This window comes from Crinia signifera, chromosome 11, assembly GCF_055691185.1.
Source record: "Crinia signifera chromosome 11, ASM5569118v1, whole genome shotgun sequence".
NCBI classification, from domain to species: domain Eukaryota; kingdom Metazoa; phylum Chordata; class Amphibia; order Anura; family Myobatrachidae; genus Crinia; species Crinia signifera.
The window spans coordinates 31,715,797-31,741,452 of NC_139227.1; the positions used below are offsets into that span (position 1 = coordinate 31,715,797).

Consider the following 25,656-nt stretch of genomic DNA (forward strand, 5'->3'; position numbering starts at 1 on the left):
ATCCGGATCTCATAGGGTAAAACCCTTTTTACCAGCGTTTGAGATCTGGGAATGCAGACACGGGTTGACCTGTTCACACTGCAGAAAAACCTGTGTTAAAAGGCAAATGACTGGGTAGAACTTCTTCTTCTACCGGGAATTTGCCTTGCAGTGAGAATGGGGGTCCGTCTCTGCAGTCCCCGTCACTTTAGTTTAGGCCGTGTATTTCTCACTGGCATTGAGAACACGGTATAAGTTTATTTGCCCCATCATGGCAGCTGCAAAGATAGGGGAACCTTCATCTCCAATAATCTTGCCCCTTATTAACATGCTCCTATAGAAACCTGTTTTACATAGATGGTGGTGGGCTTCAAATGTGCTCTTTATTAAAGCGGGTCTGACTCTCTACAGGGATGAGCCGATATAAGCTGCAGACCACTGGCCCAGCGAGTAACTGAGTTCCATAGCTCTCAATGTGCCTGTGTGACTTCAGTGCAGATCTTCTGCAATGTTCTGTATAGAATCACTCAGCACTGGTCAGTCTTATCTTTTTTGGGATCAGACTCTTGATAACCCAGAATGCATCAAAGACCCTCATCCACTCACTAGTCCTATCCAGACTAGACTACTATAATCTCCTATCTGGTCTCCCTGACTTCTTTCTCCAGTCCAATCTGTCCTCCATGCTGCTGCCCGGCTTATCTTCTCCAAACGTACAATGTCCACCTCCCCTCTCTTACAAGCCCTCCAGCTTCTGAACCCAGCTCAAGCTTCTCACCCGGTCTTCTCTCATTTACAGATCTCCCTTTGCATTCCCACCCGCCCTCTTCGCTCAACAAATACCCACCACCTTTCCTGCCAACTGGTTACTTCCTCTCACTCCTGCCTCCAAGGTTTTGTCCATTGTGCTCAATATCTTTGGAATCCTCTTTCAGACTCTCCACCTCTCTATAAAAGTTTTAACTGGACTCTCAAGACCCATTTCACCAAACCCAGCCGTCTGTGATCCTAACCCTGTTACATGCTCACTTATACCCCTTCTGTGTCACTCCTGTCTGTTTGGCCCTCCCCTTCAGAATGTAAGCTTTAATGAGCAGGACCCCCTCTCAACATGTGATTTTCCCTCTTGCACTATTTACTTCCGTCCTTTCAATGGCACCTAACCCTCGGTCTCTGCCACCCTAATAATTTCAGTGTACTGTCCCCTGATGTAACTCTTTACTTACCATGTACTTGTCCTAAATCGTCTTATACTGTAAGTCCTTGTCTTGCTCACTTTATATAACGTAAAGCGCTGCGGAACACTTGTGGCACCATATAAACTATTATGATTTGACCATCATTCTGACTAATTTGTGTCTTGCAGTGCCACGAAGCAAGTGTCACCATTTACAGCAGCATGAAGAACAAGTGTCTGTCCAACTGGATTGCAGTGTCTGTGGTGTCCATGATCATCTGCCTGGTCATCTACTCCCTAACAGGTAGAGTTGTGTGGTGTGTTTTTTAAAACTTTATATGGTGCTGATTACATGGAATTCTTTTGGCATTTATATTCAAAAGGACATAGGCAATTTTTTTTTTTTTTTTTTTTGTCATGGTCTGATTGTAATGGCTAGAAATTCTAGTTGCAGGGTTAGCCTTAAAGGCCATGCATGGTTGTGTTATCTATTTGACAGTGATACTTTTCTGCATTTGTTTTAATGGTTTGCGTTGCAATGCTTCAAGACTGCTTTAGTTTTATGCAGCTCAGGGGTGTGGCCTTGTTGGTCCTCATGGGTGGTATTCTTTATAGAGTTGAACCTTTATTGGTCTGGGCACTCCACTCAGTCTTTCCAAAATGATTGTAAACAGGGTGAAGTCCAGGTTGCCTGAAAAAGCCTTGATCAAATCAGAAAACTCTGTAGCATGGCAACTAACACGCAACCAGTCAACCACAACAAAAAGACAAAAGAAAAATGCACGGATTAGATGTTGTCAGTGCATTAATGTTTCATAGTTTGGGAAGTCTGCACAGTATTCTGCTAGGAGCTGCCTGGGGCAGACGATGATGTTGGCAGCCTTTCTCTACAGAGCGAGAGTGCAGAAAAGCGTTGTCCCCTCCGGACTCCACGTTGCTTACAATACCTGCTCTGTGCTCCTCTCCCAGGTGTCTATGGGTTCCTCACATTTGGAGACCATGTAGCTGCTGATATTTTAATGTCGTATCCAGGGAATGATGTGATGGTCATAATAGCCAGGCTGCTGTTCGTCATATCCATTGTCACCATCTATCCAATTATCCTGCTGCTGGGGAGGTAAGACGTTTGCCTGGGGGGATTCCATGCACAATGATGTGTTTTTTTTTTTTTTCATCCAAATAACCTCGTTATGGGTCACGTTATTAGATTTCTAACTCTGTACAAGCCCTCTATATATTAACCCTTTTGAGTATCAACATCTGAGAGATGCCAGTGTTTCACATTTGTTTATACATTAAAATAAAAATTATACTTCCTATATAAGGTAACATTACAGGTCATTATGATGAATAAAAATGTTTGCTTGCCGATTTTTCATATCTAATTTTGACAAATTTACTTGCCACTCAAGGGGTTAAGCCTACAAGTAGCAATTACTTTACATTGGTTGCCTCTATCCCAAGTCCCCCCATGGAGAGGATGCGATTTTCACAGGCTGCAGAACTCATAATATGGTAAATTTCGAACAGGGCCACCATAAGGGGGGTGCTGCGGGTACAGCTGTCCCGTGCCTGGCCTCCCTAACAGGGAAGGGCCTCGTCCACTGTCTCCCCGACTGCTTCTGCTATTCTGCCTGCGCTGAACGACGCACACTGCTCCCGGAGCGCAGGCTTCTTGAGCTCCGGCTGCCAATTAAAATGTGGCACCGGCTGGTGAGCCAGTCAGAGCTCTCGTACCGGCAGCCACTCTAATTGGCTGGCTTACAAGCCCATGCCCTGCTTTCTTCCCCCGACTAGAAAAACTGTATCGGCCCCCACAATTTCTAGTGGCAGCCTGGACCATGGTGGAGAATGCTTGGGGTTGTGCAGAGCCTGTAGGCAGAGTATTTGGGAGGACCTCACAATTACTAGCTAAAAATCTAATTTGATCCCATGACCATCTGCATAAACATTTCCCTGTCTTTCTGATCATTGCTTTAATTATTTTTTTTTAAAAGTTTAATTAACAATTCGCGTAGGGTCCTTTTTTAGGTTGCAGGTAGTTGCTGCACTTTCAGCCAGGCTCCTATTTAAATTTTCCCAAGACAGTCTTCAGTATGCGGGGGCACAGACCCATATTCCGGTATGTTCCTCGGAAAACCGGGACTTATAGCAACCCTTCATTGAAGGATGCTAAAACTGGCAGAGCATGCTTCCAAAGCAGCTGGAGGGCTGAATGTTAGACCCCTAACATATGGGCCCATATTCAATGCGGCCGCCGAGGGGGTTAAACGGCAGGGATCGCAAAAAACAAGCAATCTTTGGTTAACCCCCGCATCGGCCGCTCACTCTGTTCAATGTTACGGGGAAATCCTCGCTCTCAGAGGCTCGCAGCTAATGTAGGGAGCCCGCTACATTTAGCTGCGAGTCTCTGTTTTAGTGGCCACAGGGCTGAAGGGGAAACGGCGTATGCAGGAGGGTTAGTTGAATACTGACTCTGCGAGCTGTGCATGCTTGCCCGTGGCATTGAATGCTGGCCTAGGTATCACTGCATCAACCAACATGGTCTATGAACTGTATCTTTAACACCTGGTGGTGGCCAATTGCATTGGCACAAATTTGCATCAGATTTTTATAAATCTTTTATTAGGTTATACACCAAATTTTTTTCAACTTTTTTTATATATATATATATATATATATATATATATATATATATATATATATATATATATATATATATATATATATATATATTTTAATCCCTGTTAAAATTCTGCATACATTTATTTTGTTCTTGCCAAATATATTTTGGCTAAAAGAAAAAAAAACACTAAATGGATCCGAGTAATTGTTCATATTACCTATGGACTAATATAGTGGTAATATAACGGGCATCGTCTTATACACTATACTGCAATTACATTTATTACTTTACAAGTTCATTCCGGGCTAATTGCTTTTTTATACCGTCAAAATAAACGATTAAATATGCGAAAAACCTTTAATACAAATTTTTGAGATTTATTCTCTTAACTGTAATTGTATGTACATTTAAATTGTGATTTTCTAAAGTAACTTCTGCATCAATGTTAAAATTCACAAACTTGTTAAAGTGTGTTTTTTTTTTTTTTTTTAATAAAAATTTTCAGTGTTGACATAATATCGTTATCTTAATGAAGCAATTCAGTCTTAAACGTAATTGGAGTACAGTCACTTTTAATCATAAAGACTTTTATTACTTATCGATCTATGCTTTCATTCAAATTGCACTTATTTTCTGACAACATGCAACTACATTTCCTCTACCTCCCCATGGCAGCCACATATGGGTTTTCCTCCAATTAGGTAGATATCTGGAAAGGGAACACAACAGCCAAAAAAACTCCCCTAGACACGGCCCCCTATAAAAGGCCCGCCCCTTCAGTGCTCTGTGTCTTTTTTTCCCTTTCCGGGTAGATGGTAGGCTTACCCTGTGAAGAGCCTTCTCTGCTGCCTAGTGCAGTTAGGGGTTGGGCAAGGAACGTGGTTCTCCCGCTGCCTAGTGTAGTGGGGAGACTTGGCTAGGCGCCCGCTGCTTTATGCAGTCAGGGATGTGCGTGTACCTGAGTACTGCCCCCTCCGGCAGTGCGGTATAAGGAATCAGCAGTAGCGGGTGCAAGCTCGCGCGAGGCAGCCGGCGCGTGCAGACACTGTGATGGTCGCGGCGTCTGACGTCGGGCGGGACGCACGCGAGGCGGCGTCTGACGTCAGTGGAGGCTGGCGCAGTGTGGTGACGCGGCAGCCAGCGCGGGAAAGCGGCGCTACATAGGAGGGGCGTTGACATGGTCAGCGCCGAGTGCTCACTGCCATCAGGAGGGGGATTACGCAGGACCTGGTGACGGAAGTGTGTCGGTCCATACTGCCAGCTGACCAGGTAAGGCCCCTAGAAGCAGCAGCGCTGCTGGGGCACTGGCTTACCTCCTCCGTTACATGGAAATGATAGTCCACTGTTTTTTTTCTCTGCATTAGAGGGTGCAGTCATTGATATGGAGGAGGAAAAGAAACAAACTCCTAAGGCAGGGTAAGCCAGGGAGTGTGTGTATTTTTCTTTTTTTTCTCTCTCAGAGCTTGTTTTTATGGTTGTTTATGGTCCTCATATGAAAGGTTAGATGGAACTTAGCTGTGTCTCCGTGCTTTTCAGAGAATCAAGCAAAGCGGAGGCAAAGACAAAGCATAAGAAACTACACACAGGCAAATGTTCAGTGTGCGATAAAGTTCTACCTGACAAGACAATTGGATCAGTCTGTGATAAATGCAAAGGGGTGCAATTTCTGGCACCAGAACAAATGAGTGACCTGGTGTCTATGCTTAGATCAGCATTAGCTGATACGTTTGTGTCCAAGGGTGATTTGGAAAAAAAATCCAAAAAGAGACCCAGAGAGCCCCCATCAGAGGACTCAGAGGGTTCTGAACCAGTGGAAGGCATAGCTGCAGGGGAGGATATGGAGGAAGGGGAGCTTCCCTCCGATAAAGCTGATCTGGAATTTAACCCAGACTTACTGAATAATCTGCTAGGACTGATCAACAAGTCCTTAGAGATAGAGGACCCTCAGGAAGAAGGGAAATTACAAGATCTTTTATTCAAAGATAAAAAGAAAAAATGTAAAACCTTTCCCTTGTCCAAACCATTGAAGGACATTGTGGAGGAGGAATGGAATACTCCAGATAAAAAAGTGGCGGTACCCCTAAGGATTACAAAAATGTACCCATTTGAGGATCAGCAAGTGAAAAAATGGGAGATAGTACCCAAGGTTGATGCAGCTATTGCCCGTATCTCTAGAAAAACTACCCTTCCCTTAGAAGACGTGAATGTGTTTAGAGATTCGATGGAAAGAAAACTAGAAATGTGCCTACGGAAACAATATATGACCTCCGGAGCGGCCATAAAAGCCTCCTCTGCGGTGGCAGTAACGTCCAGAGTTTTGAGGTCGTGGTGCCAAGACCTGGAGTCGGACTAACTAGACGGGATTAAGAGGTCTGAGCTGCTGAAAGTAATCCAAAATATGCAGGTAGCTATTGAATTCATATGTGATGCCTCCCTAGACAATGTGCGGCTAGCAGCAAGGAGTAATGCAGCAACAATTGTAGCCAGAAGGGCTCTATGGCTGAAGCCATGGGTGGCAGACGCCCAATCCAAAAATAAATTAGTGTCACTGCCCTTTCAGGGTGAATACCTATTTGGAAAAAATCTAGACGACATAATATCAAAAACGTCAGGAGGAAAGTCAACATGGCTGCCTCAGGAAAGTCTACAAGGAGGCCGTTTGTCAGACAACAAAAGTTTCAGACAACGGACTTCAAAGAAGCAAGAGCATACAGACCAGGAAGGGGATACAGAAGACCCTGGTTTGGTAATAGGGGCTCCTTTCGTGGCCAAAGAGGCAAAGAAGGGAGATTCGGATTTAGAAACATGTCACAATGACGTCAGGTTAAAGGTTGGAGGCAGACTAAGAGAATTTCATCTGGTCTGGGACCAATCAGTAGAGGACAACTGGGTGAGAGAAGTTATCTCATCCGGTTACAAAATAGAATTCATAAAGACACCAGGATGCTGGAAGGAGGAGTCACCAATTCCGAAAAATCCAGAAGAGAGGAAGGCACTGATAGAAAGCCTCCAAAATATGATAGATCAAGGAGTGGTGGTGGTGGTGGTGGTGGTACCACAAGACCAGGAGAACGAAGGATGGCAGTCCAGGTTCTTCGTGGTAAGAAAGGCCACGGGGGGCTTCAGGACAATACTAGATTTAAGAAGACTAAATACTTTTGTAAAAACACAAAGGTTCAAGATGGAGTCAGTACGCACGATACTCCCAGACATAAAACAGAACGCGTTCTTGACAACAATAGATCTGAAGGACGCTTATCTGCACATCCCGATAAATCAGTATCATCAGAAGTACCTAAGATTTCGCCTAAAAGGCGTAACTTATCAATTCACAGCGTTACCATTCGGCCTGTGTACTTCACCAAGGACTTTTACAAAGGTGTTAATAGTACTGATAGCAAATTTAAGAAAAGGAGGTATCCCAGTATGGGCATACCTGGACGATTTGCTTGTCATGGCGAGGTCTGCAGAGCAATCAAGAGAGTATACAGACAGAGTGATAAGCTACCTACAAGAACACGGATGGATAGTGAATCAAAAGAAAAGTCAACTAGAACCAGACAACACAGTAAAGTATCTGGGGTTTGTAATAAATTCAGTCAGGATGACAATATGCCTGACGGAGGAAAGAAGCTGCAAACTGAGAAGCGAGGTTGCAGGGCTTCTGAAGAGAAAAGTGGTACGCACCAGAGACTGTGTAAGGGTACTAGGTCTTATGTCAGCGGCATTAGAAGCCATAAACTGGGCAAGGTTTCACATGCAGGCTTTTCAGAATTGCCTGTTAGCACAATGGGACGGCGATGGAAAGCACAATGGGACGGCGATGGAAAGAACCTGTCACAAAAAGTGCATATATCAAAGAAGGCAAAAGAAGACCTGCGGTGGTGGATGGATCCAAGGAGAGTGTCAAAAGGGAGGTCATTCTTAACAGGCGAGCAAGTCGTAGTTACAACCGATGCCAGCCAATCAGGCTGGGGGGCGGTCTGCCAAGAGCAGGCAACGCAAGGAGTGGAACAAGCAGTACAGCAGGCTCCACTCCAACCTAAGAGAAATGTATGCAGTATATCTAGCATGTCTAAGCTTTGGGGACAGGTTATACAAAAAAGAAGTAATAATCAGATCAGACAACAAGTCGGTGGTAGCATATATCTGCAAGCAAGGAGGAACGAGGAGCAGGAGTATGATGAAGGCCGTAGAAGAACTGTTGCAATGGGCAGAACGATATGTAAAGAGCATCACGGCAGTGTTCATAGCAGGAGAACAAAATCAGGCAGCGGATGCTCTGAGCAGAAGGGCAATAAAAGCCGGAGAATGGGAGCTGTCCCAGGAGGTTTTTCAACTCAGTGCGAAGATGGGGATGTCCAGTGATAGATCTCATGGCCACAAGAGCCAATGCCAAGGTACCCACCTTCATGTCAAGGCACTGGGAGAAAGGAGCAAGCCAAGTAGATGCTCTGACGGCGCAGTGGGACACAGGCCTGGCGTACGTCTTCCCTCCGTTCCCGGTAATATCGAGGTTGCTCAACAAAATACAAAGGGAAGAGGCAACGGTAATAGTAATACTGCCTTCCTGGCCGAGGAGAGCGTGGTTTCAGAAAGTAGTGAGAATGGCGGTGGACGTTCCCTGGAAGATTCCAGACAGGGAAGACCTGTTAAGACAGGGGAGCTACACGAGGCCACAGCCAGACAACTGGGGTCTGACGGCATGGCTACTGAGACCAGAACACTGGTAGAAAAGGGTTTTTCTCAGAAGGTAATAAATACGCTACTCAAGGCACGGAAGTCTAATACATCGGCCACATACTATAAGATCTGGAAAACTTACATGCAGTTCTGCGATGCAGGGCATAGGAACCCTAGGCTGATACCTACAATTCTGGACTTCTTGCAGACAGGGTTAGAAAAAAAGCTGTCAGCCAGCTCGTTAAGGGTTCAGATTTCAGCACTGGGAGCCATGCTGGATACAAGAATATCTGAAGACAAATATGTAAGGAGGTTCGTGCAGGCATTAAGAAGGATAAGGCCGCAGTTTCATAACCCCATGGCTCCGTGGGACTTGAATTTAGTATTGAACGTACTGACGGAAGAGCCCTTTGAGCCACTACAGGAGATACCTATCAAGAAGCTGACAATGAAGGTTGCTTTTCTGGTTGCAATTACGTCTGCCAGAAGAGTATCGGAGCTACAGGCACTTTGGGCAGAGGAACCATTCCTCAACTTCTTTCAGGATAAGGTGGTGTTGAGAACTAACCCGAATTTCCTTCCAAAAGTAGTGTCCCAGTTTCATATCAACCAAGAAATAGTGCTGCCGGCTTTTTGTGCTAACCCAGGAAACGAGAAGGAAAGAAGACTCCATACTCTAGACGTGAAAAGAGCATTGATAATTTATCTCCAAAGAGTGGAAGGTTGGAGAAAGTCAAAGACTGTTTTTAGTGACAGAAGGAAAAAATAAAGGGTTAGGTGCATCGAAGGCTACACTAGCAAGGTGGCTTAAAGAGTGCATAGCAGAAGCATATAAGATAAGGAAGATGGAGGTGCCCAAAGGAATTAAGGCCCATTCGACAAGAGCTGTAGCAGCATCATGGGCAGAAAAAGGGGCAGCCTCGATAGAGGAACTTTGTAAAGCAGCGTGTTGGGCTTCGGCGCACACGTTTTCGAAACATTACAGAGTGGATGTAGGAGCCTCCAGTGACGCGAAACTGGGCAGGAAAATCCTCAGTGCGGTAATATATAAAAAAAAAAAAAGGAAAATAAAGGGGTGAACATAACCTCGTATCCTTTTAAGTACTAAGTATTATTCTTGTGTTTTCCCTCCCTACTGTATTATTGCTATGGTATTACCCATATGTGGCTGCCATGGGGAGGTAGAGGAAAGTACGGATTATTACCTGTTAGTACGCTTTCCTCTACTCCACCATGGCAGCAGTTTCCCACCCGTAATATGATTTAGAAATGTATCGGAAGCTATATAATTGAGACACAGAGCACTGAAGGGGCGGGCCTTTTATAGGGGGCCGTGTCTAGGTAGTTTTTTTGGCTGTTGTGTTCCCTTTCCAGATATCTACCTAATTGGAGGAAAACCCATATGTGGCTGCCATGGTGGAGTAGAGGAAAGCGTACTAACAGGTAATAATCCGTACTTTCCAGCACTACTGGGTATATTAATGCTGTAATTGATCCATTGAGCATTTTGTAACCTAAAAACTTGGTTAGGGTTCTTTTTATATATTTCATTTTGTAGCTAAGCCAGTGGTTCCCAAACTGTGCGCCTAGGCTCCCTGGGGTGACTCGGAACACTTGCAGAGGTACCTCGGGTTGGTCGTCCAGGACCAATTCAAATTATTTATCAATTATTTCTGGACAAAACCAGTGCTGGTGGCGGCCAATCATAAAATGTGTACAATCAGAACCAAATCCTGTCCTTTACCACATAACTAAGCCTAAGAAGCACATATAAACACAATCTACTTAATGTGATATATATATTTTTTGGGGCCTTGGAGTGCCGTAGAAAAATTCTGATACTCTATTATATATCATTAACCATAAAAAGAAACCATTATCTTTAATAAAATTAAAAGTTATTTATGATGCATATCTTACAATTTGTAGATATCTGACCTTTATATTAAGCTGTTTATATAGGGTGTGTTTTTTTTTTTTTGTTTGACGCCCTTAATTTAAAGTATTGTACTACAATCTTATTGTATGACAACTTAATGCCTAAAAAATAAAGGGGATTTGATCATCTAGAAAGGACAATGGGGGAGATTTTGGCTCAGTGGTGGTTGGGAACTTTAAAGCTATGTAATTTTCACTCAAGGGTGTACTGATGCATGCACCTCTTGAGAAAGGGGGTGTGGCCACTGAAAAGGGTTTAAGACAACTTTTTTTTTTCTGGTGTAAGGGGGGTTGGTTCCACCCAGGGGCGTATTTATGATGGGTGCAGTGTGCACATTGCACACAGGCCTTTGCATTGGTGTACCTAGGTATTTGTAGGCCCCCATAGCAAAAGTTTGTAATGGCCCCTATATATACCACACAATGGTGAAAAATGTATGTGCCCATGGTACTTTGACAGGGAAGGGGACCCCTCAGTTCTGGGCCCCAAAGCAACTGCACCCCTACACCTATGGTAGTTATGCATTGGATCCTTGAGTCCCAGGGGGGCCCACACGAAGTATGTAGCACCCATTATTTTTATTTTTTTAGCCTTGACTGCAGAAATCCCTGGAAAAATGGCCACTGCGCCATTTTTCTGGAGTTCTGCTGAGTGCTCTAGTGCTTGGACCCTATTGTGCACTGCTGCTCCTGGCAGAGAGGAGGGGGACCAGCTGAAGGGGGCTGCACATAGGCTTCTTCTTAAAACTCCCCTGGGCTGGTGCAATTACTAATGATGACTGTGCATCAACATATGTAACATCTATGGCTATACAGCTCTGTTTGCAGATGCATTGACCCCCTGAATGGGTAACTGCATTAGCATAAGGTAGTAAACCAGGTTCCTACCCAGAAGCGAAATTACATTGGGAGGCTGATTCAGAGTTGTTCACTTTAAAATAGAGAAAGATGTAGCCTCTTTCTTCTTGGCCTTTTTAATAGGATTAACTGAGACAGACCAGTCACACTAATCCCCTTGCTGTATTCTCTCTATTGTATAGCAGCTGAGAACAATAGATGGAAGGAAGCATTTTCTGCACCTAGGTGCAGAAACTTAGTCAAGACGAGCCTGGCTCTATCTATATAGAGAGATCACCACTATTCTGTTATCGGTGGGGTTTCTGCACTGCAGAGTATTAAAGCAAATACGTTTTTGGAGCTGGTGACTGGGCCCTACCTCCTAACCATCTTACAGATTATGTAAAGTGGTGTGTGGTTCCCCCCCTATTTTTGTATTCCAAAAGCAGCATTGTGACTTTGTAAAGAACATTATTTAAATCCTATTACAGGTTGAGCATCCCGTATCCAAAATGCTCGGGACCAGGAGAATTTTGGATAACGGATTATTCCGTATTTTGGAATATTTCAATGATGTATTTTGAAGTATCTTGCATTTATGCTGTATAAACACATAAAATACACACAAATATATTTTATTTGTTCAAAAAACAAGGTTTCATCTCAGATATTGAATTTTAATGCCAAGCAATCATTTTCTTGTACATATATAGTGCCAGTTACATATCATGTCCTCAGTAGTGCTGTTACATATGTCCCCAGTGAGTTTTTAGCAAAACAATTTTTTTTTCCACTTTCTGGAAAGTATGGTATTCGGATAACGGATATTCGGATACGGGATACTCAACCTGTACTACTGTCCTTGTTCTGTCAATCTTTTGTGATTGTATTTTTTTTTTTTTCTCTGTTTTTGGTCTTTCCCCTCCTATTTACTGATGCTGATATTCTTATTGGTCATTTGTTGCCTATATTCTCTTCATGAACCTTTCTCTCCCCCCCCCCAACCGTTCTACAGATCTGTCCTTCAGGAGCTCTGGTTGGATCACAAGCATTATGTGAGTGTTTCCTATGAACTATTTGTGAGGGTCATACTGACTGTTCTCTGGATCCTCGTCACTCTCATCATTGCCATGTTTGTCCCAGACATCAGTGAGGTCATCTCCATTATAGGTGGAATCAGCGCTTTCTTTATCTTCATCTTCCCAGGTAACCTTCCTCATTCTACTGCTTTCTCTGAAAGGAACTAAAACTTTTTTTTTCGCTTGATGCTAAATGTACTATAAGCTTACATTGCCACTCAATATCAAATTAAATGTACGCATACTATGAAGTGTTTCAGTCTTACATTCTACTGTTTTATGGTAATTTCTTATACTATAGCATTCTATTCTCCCCCGCCCCTCTAAATCGGTAGCAAATTTGTGGATACATTGCAGTGGTTTTAAATTACTTTGTCTAGATGGAATCTACTTTAGATCAGAAAGCAGAGGCTGCAGTCAGTTAAGCTGCTGTGACATCCTTGTCATAGTGTTTGAACCTACAAATACACACTTCTTCGTTCAGATAGAGAAGAATCCCCCCTATAACAATATTACTGTATACTGCAGAAAGATACTGATATTGGGCAAATCTATTTTAAAGTATAATCTATTAAGTAATTGTAGTAAACCAAAGTTGGAAACACTCACTCGTTAGGGTTTTAGTTACTATTACAGCGGATGGATATATATTTTTTTAAAGGTTTTCCTCACCCAACCAGGAAAGGGACAAAATGTGGGATATGGTTGTATTGCGGACCCGACTTAGGTCGACATGGGTTTTTTTGAGCCAACGTGTGCCAACAGGTGGTATTTCATGCCCTACCATCCACATTGGGGCATGGCGGGAGAATAAAATAGTGCGCCGAGCTCAGCAAGGCACCGTGCCCGAAGCATAGCGAGCGGCTGCTGTTGACTTCCAACTGTGTCCATGTCGATATTCAGGTCAAAAACCCATGTCTACCTTGTCCCTTGTCGACCATACGATCCACACCCCAAAATGTAGCTCTTCTGTAAAAAAAATTTTATTTTTTGGCAGAGAAGTTCTAACAAATTAAATACTGTTTATGCAAAGTATTGTCAATAATTTCTCAGATTTGTGTTCATTTATTTTTTCAGGAATGTGCCTGATTTGTGCCATGCAGACTGAACCAGTGGAAAGGAGGAAAAAGTTAGTTGTCTATTTTATTCCTAATCTGAAAATATCTGTAATACATATCTGAGGAAGGTGGCGCTTGTGCTAGATGTATGCTTAACCCTTTGATTGTTGTTTTTTTTTTTTTTTTCTGTAACAAATGTGGGCATTTTTAGAGGACATTTTGAACGTCTCTCAGAAGTTGGCACTCAAAGGGTTAAGCCTGATATCCTAGATTTGTGGTAGGATTTTGGGTGCAAACAGAAAATTGGAGGGAGCTGCGGATTGTAGTGCTCAATGGTGTATATTTTACACCAGGGTTTGGGCCATGCTTGCTTTTGAAACCGAGTTTCAGGGAGATTATAGTTGCTGGTACAATTTCACAGCTCTCCCATTAAGAGGGTGTGTCTAGTTCCATATATGGAGAGATTGTGAACGTGGCACCTAGAAGCGTGGCTGTGTACTGCTACATCTGATTTGAATCTTTTAAAATGACTTCTATCCAAATGTAGATGAGCCCCAAAGCAGTTAGTGGGGGAGATTCTTTAAGCTAAAAATGCGGTAAAAACCCTGTTATCTGGGTTTTTACTGCATTTTGGGATGCTGTAAGCATCCCCCGCCGGGTTAACGCGGCGGGGGGCATTGCCAGAAAAATCTGGCGATGCCCCATAGAAGCCAATGGGCTTCTACCGCATCGCCTCCTCCCCCCTCACCTGTGTCCGGGCAGCACAGAGCTGTGCTGCCCGGACCTGTGACCTCCTCCCTGCACTGATCCTCTTCCGGGTGCAGGGAGGAGGGGAGCCCGGCGCAGCAGCAGCGCCGGGTGTGTGAGGGAAGGGGGAGCTGCTGGGACCCGGCGACTCTCACCGCAAAGGACAACTCTTAACGCAAGAGCTGTCCTTTGCTATAATTATCGCATATGTTAGAACATATGCGATAATTATAAATGCGAAGGGGGGCGGAGATTCTTAGAGAATCTCCCCCAGTAAGAGATACTATACTTGGTAAAATGCTGGGAAATGGCTCTGATTCAATGTAACTGTCTCATTCCTTTTTCCCCAAAAATGTAACAGTGTAATGTGGGCTAGGTGACATGAGGGAGACTGCAGGAGGGTAGGCAGCTATGGGTTGGGCACCTGCAAGGGATGCTCCTCCTGGCTGGTGTCTTCATAACATAATGGCAGGGACCAGAATACTGACAGATAGTGCTCATGAGTGGGAACATCCCATTTCGGGGGGGGGTATGCAGTCTGGGATCACGGCTGTCTATCCCCGCCGACAGCAGTGATCCTGGCCCGTTTACGGTAAGATCCACCGCATAACGACAGAAGGGATTGAATGTCCTGCCTGCCGATGGCCACAAAGGGGGCATGGCCGTGGATTGTCGATCTGCGGCCCGGATCACGACAAACCAAGGCAGTTATCAGCAGAACGGGCCCGACAGCTTCTGAAGTCGGGCCCATTCTACCGTGATCCCGCATCAATGCTGTCGTTAATGACCGCGTTGAATAGGGAGCCGCTGCTATTTCCCACGTCGGAAATAGCTGCGGCACATCGCATACCCCACTTAGAGGCAAATAGAACTACTGTGCTCCTTATTGGTTACTGAATGATCACATGGTACAATTGGGCCTATAGGATCTCTGCTACAAATGGCTAACATGCGTTTGACAAGACTAGTTCTGATCTGTTGTGTATTTGCTCTAGACTGGTGTATAGTGAATTGCATTATTCTAAGTGTTGGCTTCATATTACTCCTACTCTTATCCAGTCATAAGAACACACTAGCAGCGCATGTTTTCTGGGTCTTTCTGGAGCACAGGGGAATTGAGCTACAGGTGTATGTTGGAATAGAAAGCTGTACAGTTTCAGAACAGATAACGTATAATTCCTCCTGATGTCTCCACAGATCCTGCCTAGTCGCCTGGGGGATCATCTCTGTTCTGTGCGGGGCTTTTATCTTCGGCCAGAGCACAACCATTGCCGTTATGGAGCTTATGGACAAGTTCTGAGACTCTGCCATGGAGACGTTAAGCTCTGAAACTTATTTTTTTAACTGTATTTTAACTGTATTTTTTAAATATTTTATTTAATTATTATCTTTGTAAAGATTAAAATGTTCAGGAATCTTAAGGTCTTCGCTGCTCTTATTGTATAGACTTACTTCATACTTTCCTGCCTTGGAACTTTGCACTCTGGGAAATGAAAAGGTGGGAGGTGCTCTTGGGGTGTTGGGCAAGGCTCATTGGTCACTTCGTCATGAAGGACATTTGTGGCGATTAGCCAGGGCCGAAATGACCTTACAAAGTGAATCACATATATCCCACAGTGGCATGGACTTTACTACCCTGGCATTTGGGAGTCTCTAACATTTTGAATGGTTATCTGTATCGGTAACTAGTTCCTCTCTAAAATGATTAGTCTTCGTACAATAGACATTGCATTATCTTTATGCCCGTATGCTTAATTTTTTTTTCCTCCCATCTGCGAAGGGTACATGGTCACTAGGTCAACAGTCATGAGGGTCATGTCGACATGGGGAAGATCAACTCTTTTTTTTTTTTTTTTTTGAGAGCCAGCATGTGCTGACAGTTGGTACTTTATGCCCTACCATCCACTAGGGCAGTGATGGCTAACCTTGACACTCCAGCTGTTGACCTACACATCCCAGCATGCCCTGCTACAGTTTTAGCATGGCCAAATAGTAAAACTGTAGCAGGGCATGCTGGGATGTGTAGTTAAACAGCTGGAGTGTCAAGGTTAGCCATCACTGCACTAGGGCATAGAGGGAGAAATCAGAATAGTGCGCCCGAAGCATGGCGAGGGGACGCTGTGCACTGATATGGTGTCCATGGCAACTGCCAACATTCGGGATGAAAAACCCATGTTTACCTATTGATTTAATGCTGATCGACCTTCACATGATCAACCTAATGATCCACTGCAGTGTTGCAGGTTCTAGAAATCTGATTTTAAATGCTAGTAGCCCAGGATAGCTTTTTGGAGAGTATATAAAGTGTGAGCTCTATAGATACATTTCTGCTGTCTCGGTGCAGAGTGACAGATGAGTGCACCTAATTAGGACACCAGCTTGTCCTGTCAGATGGTTCTCGGGAAGCAGCGGATTATTGCAGGGGTTGCTGGGTATTTGAACATCCTACATCTGTCCATATTAAGATTCAGGTTGCACAATAGGCTGATGTGATCATTCTAGTTTGTCAAAGAATTGGCACAAACCTGTCAATCACAAGTCCTGTAGGAGGAGCAGAATGGGAGAACTCTGCTGTGACAACTAGTTTGTAGTCAGAACAAAATAATTTTGTTCGATCATCAATTACTCTAACATCAGAGGATTCTACATTTTATATATGGGGGATACAGTGACTCCAGTATATGTTGAGGACGTTTTGCGAGTGATAAAACTATCGGTGCATAAGTCATAAAGGCACGCAGCGGCTGTATCTACGCTTATATTCCTAGCGCACCAGAACGGCTTTTTATTTTTTTTGACCCTGCAAGTAGATATATCGAATGTCGACCTGCTGCATGTCAATCTGGTTAACGTTCTCCTGTCGAAGTCATCTCAGAATCAGCCCTGCAGTGTACACTGTATAATGTTACTGGGTTTATGGGTAATGTCTGTCAATCAGCTGATCTCTTTTTGATATTATTCCAGCGACCGATGTTTCCAACAATGGTGAGTGATCTCAGAGCAGATGCTGCTCCATGTAAGAGTTTCTTCGGCCCGTGTGAAGCTCTGTAATGCTTTGCAGCGACCTATCCCATAGACTCAGGCTCACCTTCTCTCTAAAAATAAATCTCAGCGTGTTCTAGGTTTGCCTCATCTTATTTTTGAAAGCCGTGAACAAGTAGCTGAATATAAATCATGGTTGCCTACCTGACCCTCTCCTTCAGGGAGAAAATGCTCTGTTCCTGGAATTCCCTGGTAATGTTTCACCACCGCTGCTGGCAATTACCTATCTCACCACAGGTAGTGGCAATCCTACATTACCAGGGAAGTTCAGGAACGGCGCATCCTTCCCCTGAAGGAGATGGTCTGGTAGGCAACCCTGATGCAAATACATTTGCCACGGGTGAATTATTCCCTTCTTCAACAACCTGATGTTCCTTTATTTTCCTAGTAAGCTGAAGCCTGATTCTGTTGGAAGAAATAGGGTCTTCGTCTGAGTTGGGAGCACCCCCGAACAGCCCCGGGGTAACAGGTGACCAGTCTTCCAGAGACCACTTGTACTGCTACATTTATTGGCACTCAAGTGTAGGGTCATCTTAATAGCATTATGGGCCCCCAGGCAAAGCAGTGCAGTGGGGCCCCTACCTACACAACCACTCACAGGAATAAAAATGTACCGTAAATGCTCAAAACAATCAAGCTTCTATATTAAAGGTACCTGCAACATAATTGGTGTAAAACCTCCAAGCAAACATTTGTATTAATCATGACCTGTAATGTTGCCATTTTTATATAAGAGAACATTTTTTACAAAACTTTTATTTGACATTATATAACAAATATGAGTGACAATGGCATTTTTAAGAAGATATTTTGAACATATGTTCGCACTCAAATGGTTAAATATAAGACTTTGGGGGGAAATTTACTAAGATGTGTATTCTACTTCACATATGATGTTGCCATGGGCAACCAATCATCATCATCTTCTTATTTATTTAGCCACTTCTAGAAGATAGGATCTAATTGGTTGCCCATAGCAACATCTTTCCACTTTCAGTTGCGAAACAATGAATTTAACATGAGCATGTTCTTTATCACTCTGCAGCCACCAGGCAGCTTTTGTTGCTGTGCTTCTTTCTATTACCATATTGCTTTGGATTTCTTTTGACTTACAAATTGTTGGTGTTGGTTCCTCACTGACCTGACACTGGAGGAGGAGGCGGGATGCTAGCCAGTGCTAAGGGAAACTGGTGGGGGGATTGAACCCTGATCAAGTAAACCATATGTGTCGAGTAGCAATTTCTACACCAGGCTCCTCTGGTCCAGTTTTGTGGTGGGTCATGGAGACTCTTATCTCTTCACAGGATGTTCAACATGGAGTACGAGTACATACTGAATGACTTGAGATTAAACCTCTAAACTGGTGGTTCCCAAAACCGGTCCTCCACGCATCCTAAATCCCAGTCCTTGGGTTTTAGGATATACCAAGAACCTGGACTCTTGGGGTGCCTTGAACACAGAGTTTAGGAGTTGGTGATTATTTTAACAGTTTCTTATATAGCGCACACATATTCTGCAGCGCTGTACAGAGTATATTTGAAAATTTACATCAGTCCCTGCCCCAGTGGAGCATAGTCTATATTCCCTACCACATGTACACTGACAAAATTAACCCTAGAATGTCTATTAGTCTACCAGTATCTGTTATATATTTGGCTACATCTGTCACTCAAAGTGTGTGAGTATAACGCTGGGTGGAGCTTCTGACTCGCATAACAGAGAACCAGCCCAGTGAGCTCACAGTGCCAGACACCCTCTCCCCATGTTGCCCAGCACTGCTACTCCACAGCCACCAGGTGCGGCAAAAACACCCCCCCGCAACCCCCCCCCCCCGCAATTCACGGCAAATCCCCCCCCCTCCTGCGATTCGCGGCAAAAACACCCCCTCCCCCGTGACCCCCTCTCTCCCGCGATTTGCGGCAAAAACACCCCCCCCGCGACTCCCCCTCCTGTGGTTCGTGGCAAAAAGAAACCCCCCGTGACCCCCCCCTCCCGCGATTCGTGGCAAACACTCCCCCCCTCGACCCCCCCCCCCCCTCCCGCGATTCGCGGCAACCCGACCCCCCCCCCCCTCCCACGAATCGCGGCAAAAAGAACCCGCCCGCGACCCCCTTTGCGTGATACGCGGCAAGCCCCCGCAATCCCCCTCCCGCGATTCGCGCCCCCGCAATTCGCAGCAGCCCCAGGATTAAATAGCACATGCAAAACACTGACATGGCTATGGTCGACAATGAAAAAGGTTGACATGAGTTTTTGAAGATTTATTTTTTTAATGTTTTCATATTGTCATGTGTCGACATGGACACCAATGAAGTGCCACACTTATGTCAACATTTACATGTGTTGACCTTTCTGTGTTGATTTTTTCTTGTGGCAATTCGCGTCACACCCCCCTCCCGCGATTCGCGGCACCCCCTGCGACCCCCCCTCCCGCAATTCGCGGACACCCAATTTGCAATACAGGGCATCCTTCATACAATTCTAACCATATTTCTCATATACAAACGTTCACAAATTAAGGGGGTGCAGCCCCTTACGACGGTGTGAAGAGCGGGCGCGATTAATCACCTAGTATTTTTATATATACCCACGCAAGCTCCGCACAGTTACAGCCATGGTGGGAATCGAACCCATGACCTCAGTGCTGTGACGCAGTAATGCTAACCATTACACCATCCGTACTGCCCCATGTTTGTTCCATTTGTTTCTTTGTGGCTGGTCAGGGTTGTCAAGAGTGGATACTGGGGTGTGCTACCCATTGGCCATTGGTGGATTGAGTCACAAGGGGGTGATAGCACTGATAGTGTTATGGTGCTTGCTAAGCAGCAAATCACCGCTGCTCAGTGAGCCAACCTGAATTAGGCCCTTTGTCCTTAGGAACCTACACTGCTCACATTTCCCAAGTCACCTAGCAGGGGCAAAGGGGATGCTTGTGATTCTGTGTGAAGACCTGGATAGCATGACCTGTTTGAGGTCTCTGAGTGTGACCAAGTATGCTCTAGTTATTGGAACAATTCTGATTTAATCTAGAATAAAGACACGTCTTGCAGTCATTTTGATGTGTAAATTTAGTAAAGTGTGAAATGTTAGAGCACTGTAGCCCCTAGCAGAAAATTATATCCTAAAGGAGCTTTTATCCTCTAGATATTTTTTCTCTAATCTGACCAACTATAACAAAAAAAATACAAATAAAATTAAAACATCGGGAAAATTGCGTAAAACTCCCTGTTTTCTGCTCCCGATGTTTCATTGCACCTTTTCATTACCCCTGTGTTTTTCTATTCATTAATACATACATGAAATTGCTGTGTGCCAGTCACTTGTATCGTGCTGGGTGCCAGTCACTTGTATCGTGCTGGGTGCCAGTCACTTGTATTGTGCTGGGTGCCAGTCACTTGTATCTTGCTGGGTGCCAGTCACTTGTATCTTGCTGGGTGCCAGTCACTTGTATCGTGCTGGGTGCCAGTCACTTGTATTGTGCTGTGCACCAGTCACTTGTATCGTGCTGTGTGCCAGTCACTTGTATCGTGCTGTGTGCCAGTCACTTGTATCGTGCTGTGTGCCAGTCACTTGTATCGTACAATTAAGTGTATATTATAAAGGTCAGCTAGTATACCCATTGTCATACCCATATATAGCGTATTCATGCAGCATCTTGCTTTTTTCAGAGAATGTCATTTTATATAACTTTTGTTTCATTAATCATACTTATTAAACTTATATTCACTTATATTCGCTGATACTGTATCAGTGGTTCTTCCAGAAAATCCTATATAGTGGCCTAGACCTGGAAGCGGTGGCAACGGCTTGAGTTTGTGGAACTAGTTGCGTGTGAAAAAGGAAGCTGCAGCGATAGTGGCTCCAACCACATCTGGGGCGGGATGTTGTAACATCAGCAGCCCTGTTCGCCCCTCCTTCGCCAGCCACCGCATTATTAATAACGGCATATGTTCTAACATATGCGGTCATTAACACAAGGGACAGCTCTTGTGATAAGAGCTTTCCCTGCGATGCGGTGCTGGCACTGGACTTCTGGGTCTGTGACCCGGGAGTCCATCTGCGCATGCGCAGAGTGACGCGCCGGCCGCAGGGCATGCTGGGAGGGATCCGTGACGGATCCCTCACACAGCGCTGCGGTAAGAAGCCCATAGGCTTCTGCAAGGAATCGCCAGCTTTTGCTGGCGATTCCCTCCGCAGTGCTGCCACTGCAGAGGGGGGTTAGAGCATACAGAAATGCGGTAAAAACCCAGATAATGTTTTTTTTTACCGCATTACTGTCTTCGAGAATCCCCCCTGATCTGGGCCCCTTGTGTCACCAAAAGGGTGTTGGTGGTGCAGCCAGTACTGTGTGTCTCAGGCAATGGTGTATATCTAATAAAGTGCATGTTTACACTACAGTAGTGTAGATTAGAGATATTCTAGCAAGTCCTAGATAAATGAGTTCTATCCAGGGGTTAAAGTGGTCCAGGAGAGGTGGTGGAACTTGTGCGTATCAGCAGTGGTGGGGCTGCAGGTGCAGGGAGAACCATGGAGTCACCAGAACATGAAGGGGGATTTGGCATGTGGCTGTATCATCTACTGATGTGGGTGGTGTGAAACTAGGTCCCCCTACCATTACAGGTGGTGGAATGCCTTTCCACCCCCACTCTAACCACTGGTTGTATCCCTAAACCAGGGGTGGGGAACCTCAGGCCCTGGGGCCGTATGCGGCCCCCGTAGCCGTCTGAGTGGCCCTCCCATCCACTAGGCGGCTTTGCCGGGAGTCAAGTAAAGGGGAATTCTCGCGAGAGGTCGGTAGTTCCTCTTGATCAACAGCAACTGGAGACTGTCAGTCCTATTCAGCGGTAGCCGCCGAAGTGTGGGACGGCTGCAGCAGGACAATTTGTAAGAGACATTTTAACATATGGCCCCTGAAGGATTTTTCCCCCATACAAACGGCCCTTGGCACAAAAAAGGTTCCACACCCCTGCCCTAAACAATCAGGGCCACTGCTGTAAAGTATATGGTGGGATAAGGGAACATCATTTTGCTTGGCGATATTTGGAACAATATTGATCAGAAGGAACAAAATGAGTGATATTGTTCAATATATAGCGCATTGAGTATGCACCTTAAGGTGCTAGCACTGTATCGCAATATGATGAGGGGGGAGAGAGATAATGGGTAGATGTAAGAAGCAGTGATAAGGGAGAAGGGGCCCATGGCAACCAAAAGCGGTTAGAGCTGAAGTACCAGCCAATCAGCTCCTATCTCTCTCCAAGGTTTGGTAAATAGACTCCCATTGCACACACACGCTCTCCGAGATTTGATATATTTACAGGAAGCACAAACATTTGACAGTAAATATAATGTATAGGAGAAATAACAAGGACTACAATATATATATATACTTGTAACTTTATTATTAGGTATGAACTCGCCTGTACATGTTCTATAATAAATAATTCCTTTGGAATGACATTGTCTAGCAATCTGCATTGCACTAGTAAAACGCATACGAATAGTGATCAGTTAACATAGAAGTTATAGAATATCAAACATTATTGGGGGAAAAAAAATAAGAAAAAATATCAACATTCATAGAGGTTTCTGCATAAATTCTCATTCCCGGGATAAAAATAAAGATTATTACTAGAAGTGTCAGCTGCTAGGGCGAGTCTCTGAGTCTAGCCATGCATTGTTAGGGGAGAGCGGAGACAGCCAAACCGCCCCACGCCGTAACCTCGGACCCTAAGCCAGAACAGATCTGACACCATTTAGGATACTAGAGGTCAATTCTATGTACAAGGTAGCGCCTTCATATTGACCGAACTCTATTAAAGTCCTCTGACCAGCAGTACTGATATTACCGGCTGTGTCCCCATCTACCAGTGCAAGATGTGGCTTGGATGATAAGTGCAACACACGTATATTGGCTCACGACCCAGGTCCCTTGTAATGGCCAGAAGGTCTGTTATTTACTTTACATTTATGTTTTGAGGCATTTCATACGTGGGAAAGGGTTCGAGGACGGTTTCCCTTTTTTTTTTTTTTACAAGCAAATACATTCCCCCACTAAGTGGATTGAGAAGACAGCACTTAGAACAAAGTCATCAGAAGAAAACGAAGTTCAGCCAGAAGATTTCAAGACTCCCAGTGGGATGACAGCTGGAGGCTCGGAAAGCCGCTACCACTAAGGCCGGGCGCAGGCTAGCTTCAGATGGTGTGCTGTGTGTCCCGGCTCAGGGTGCACCAAGCCGCTGGAAGTTAAGTGATGACAGAAAAAGTTATTTAACATTGTAATACAGGTCTGTGCTATTTGCCAACCTGCCCAACAACAAGGAGGGACAGTAAAACGCGTTAGTAACCTGCAGTGGTTGCGTTGTTGCTCCAGTTAAAAATTCAAATAGGTGAGAAACACCAACTGCTAGTGAGTCGGTTTGGGATGGCAGTTGATGTACCTCCCCTATTTAAATTTTGAACTGCTCTATAACTCCTACCACTGGTAACTTGCATTGACAGCAAGTGAACCCAACTGACAACGTTCTACTATTCACTGGACCAACGTGTCCTCTACGATCAAACCACACCAGCCAGTATCTCCGAGCCAAGAGGGCTTGTGGGCAGGGTGAAGCAACTCTTTGCTGGAGAACTCCGCATTATATCCCTTTGCTGGTTCATTTTGATTTTCTTGGTCTTATACATTTGACTAAGTGCTGCAGCATAAAGAGACCGTTGGCCCATTTATCATTACATATTTGTGCCTATTTCCCTGAAAAAGACCAGTTTTCGGAGGTTAGCTACAAATCTAAAAGGGGGATATTCAATCTCCCGTCACTATTCCTGACGGGGGAAATAGGGGCGGGGCCCTATTCAATGCTGTTGTCCCCTACAGCATTGAACAGGGATCTTGGCAGAATGTGCCTGACGTTACAAGCAGTCGGGCACGTTCTGCCGAGAACGGCCAGGAATTGACGAGCTCCCGGCCGCAGCTCGACAATTTCTGGATGCTTCTCGCAGCCACGCCCCCTTCTCGGCACTCGGCACATTGAACCCTGCCTGCCAAATCTGAGTCGAGCCGGCCAAGAACGGGACAGGGTCACGGCTGTCGGACCAGCATGACAGTCGTGACCCTACATCGAATATCCCCCATATGTATGAAGGACTGACTGCACCTGCTGCAATCCCTCCATTCCCGGCGACCGTTGTGTGCTGCCTGATTACCACTATGCAGAATGGGAAGGATTCCCGATATTGGTCCTGGAAGTTGCCGCAGTGTATGTGTGGTCAGTCTAACCACACATGCGCATATTCCCAGTAGCAGTCAGAGAACATAACAGGGACAGCGCCCCTGTCCCCCGCCTGTGCGAAATCCTACATATTGAATATGCAATCTATCATAATGGGTACTTGTGTGTTTTTAAAGACTGAAATTTACAAAGCTTCATTTTATATATATATAAATAGAAGTATCTAGTGTGATATTCCAACTACTGAATGACTGTTCCTTGTTGACCTGTCTCTAAAAGCATTATAGTGAGATTTTTTTTCTATGCAAAGGATTTGAAATGAGACCCCACCACCCCCACCCCCTTCTCCTCTGCCCCAAAGTGATTATTGATGCCCTGAGTCCTTGTACACTGGTTACTCTCGCTAGCATGCTTAATCATAGCTGCGGAAGAGAGAATTGATAGTCTATTTTAGCCAACTAATTGAATATAAGACACACATACTGTATGGTGATAGGCAACCTATATCCTTGCAGCCACTTGTTTTTTCTTATACCCTGGGTCAAAGTTTTTGGAAATTATTTAATATCTTTTACATTGGATGTGCTTAATAAATACTTATTCTAATACTCTATCTACATGATTGATAAATATTTATCTATTGTACCAATAGGACATAAGTTTGCAATACCGTGCGCTGTCTATCGCTTGGCACGGCCAGTGTTTAGCTGTGACCCTTTGCTGGGTAGCGCTCTAGGAAGCAGAGGCCGTTATAGCATCTGTAGTATGATGATGACACTTGTATCGGCCCCACATACAAACAGTTTAGGTACCCATACACTGCCTGTGAGCTGCCTGCCTCGCCGCCTGGTGGAATGGGTGGTCGGACGGCCAGCAAGTCCGACCACCTGGTCGGGTCCGATGCGCACGGGACCGCGCATCGGACCCGACGGCATGTCAGGGAGAAGCGATTTGGTCCGATTTAACAGGCCGATTGGTCGCAATCGGATCAAATCGCCTCGATGTATGGGGGCCATTACTGTTAGGTTAGCACCATGATATCTCTCTACAACCTAATAGAGGAATACACTCGCACTGCAGCCCTGCCGCCATCTAAGGTAACCCGCACGGGTGTCTCCTTTCTTACCTGGAACAAACATGGTGGCGATAGATTCTGGTTGAGTTAGGGTATCCACTTTTACATGCTGGAACTGCTTGCAGGGTCCACTCTGCAGATGCCTGTGAGAACAATCAGTCTTATGATTACCAGACATTTGTACTA

General features: G+C 44.8%; 2 protein-coding genes across 3 annotated transcripts in view; one reads left to right on the plus strand and one right to left on the minus strand.

Moving 5' to 3' along the window:
• The window catches only part of SLC38A8 (solute carrier family 38 member 8), a 36,999-nt gene extending 21,454 nt beyond the window's left edge, over positions 1 to 15,545 (plus strand). The window contains exons 6-10 of the mRNA XM_083164206.1: positions 1,346 to 1,460; positions 2,126 to 2,273; positions 12,256 to 12,446; positions 13,397 to 13,448; positions 15,322 to 15,545. Of these exons, the coding sequence (XP_083020332.1) occupies positions 1,346 to 1,460; positions 2,126 to 2,273; positions 12,256 to 12,446; positions 13,397 to 13,448; positions 15,322 to 15,424 (609 nt within the window). The 3' untranslated portion in view covers positions 15,425 to 15,545. The remainder of the gene's footprint in view (positions 1 to 1,345; positions 1,461 to 2,125; positions 2,274 to 12,255; positions 12,447 to 13,396; positions 13,449 to 15,321) is intronic.
• Positions 15,546 to 22,547: 7,002 nt separating this feature from the next.
• NECAB2 (N-terminal EF-hand calcium binding protein 2) overlaps positions 22,548 to 25,656 on the minus strand; it is a 127,625-nt gene continuing 124,516 nt past the window's right edge. For both annotated transcript variants that reach the window (XM_083163964.1, XM_083163963.1), the window contains 2 exons: positions 25,522 to 25,613; positions 22,548 to 23,405 (listed from right to left, as the gene is read on the minus strand). In XM_083163964.1, the coding sequence (XP_083020090.1) occupies positions 23,362 to 23,405; positions 25,522 to 25,613 (136 nt within the window). In that variant the 3' untranslated portion in view covers positions 22,548 to 23,361. The remainder of the gene's footprint in view (positions 23,406 to 25,521; positions 25,614 to 25,656) is intronic.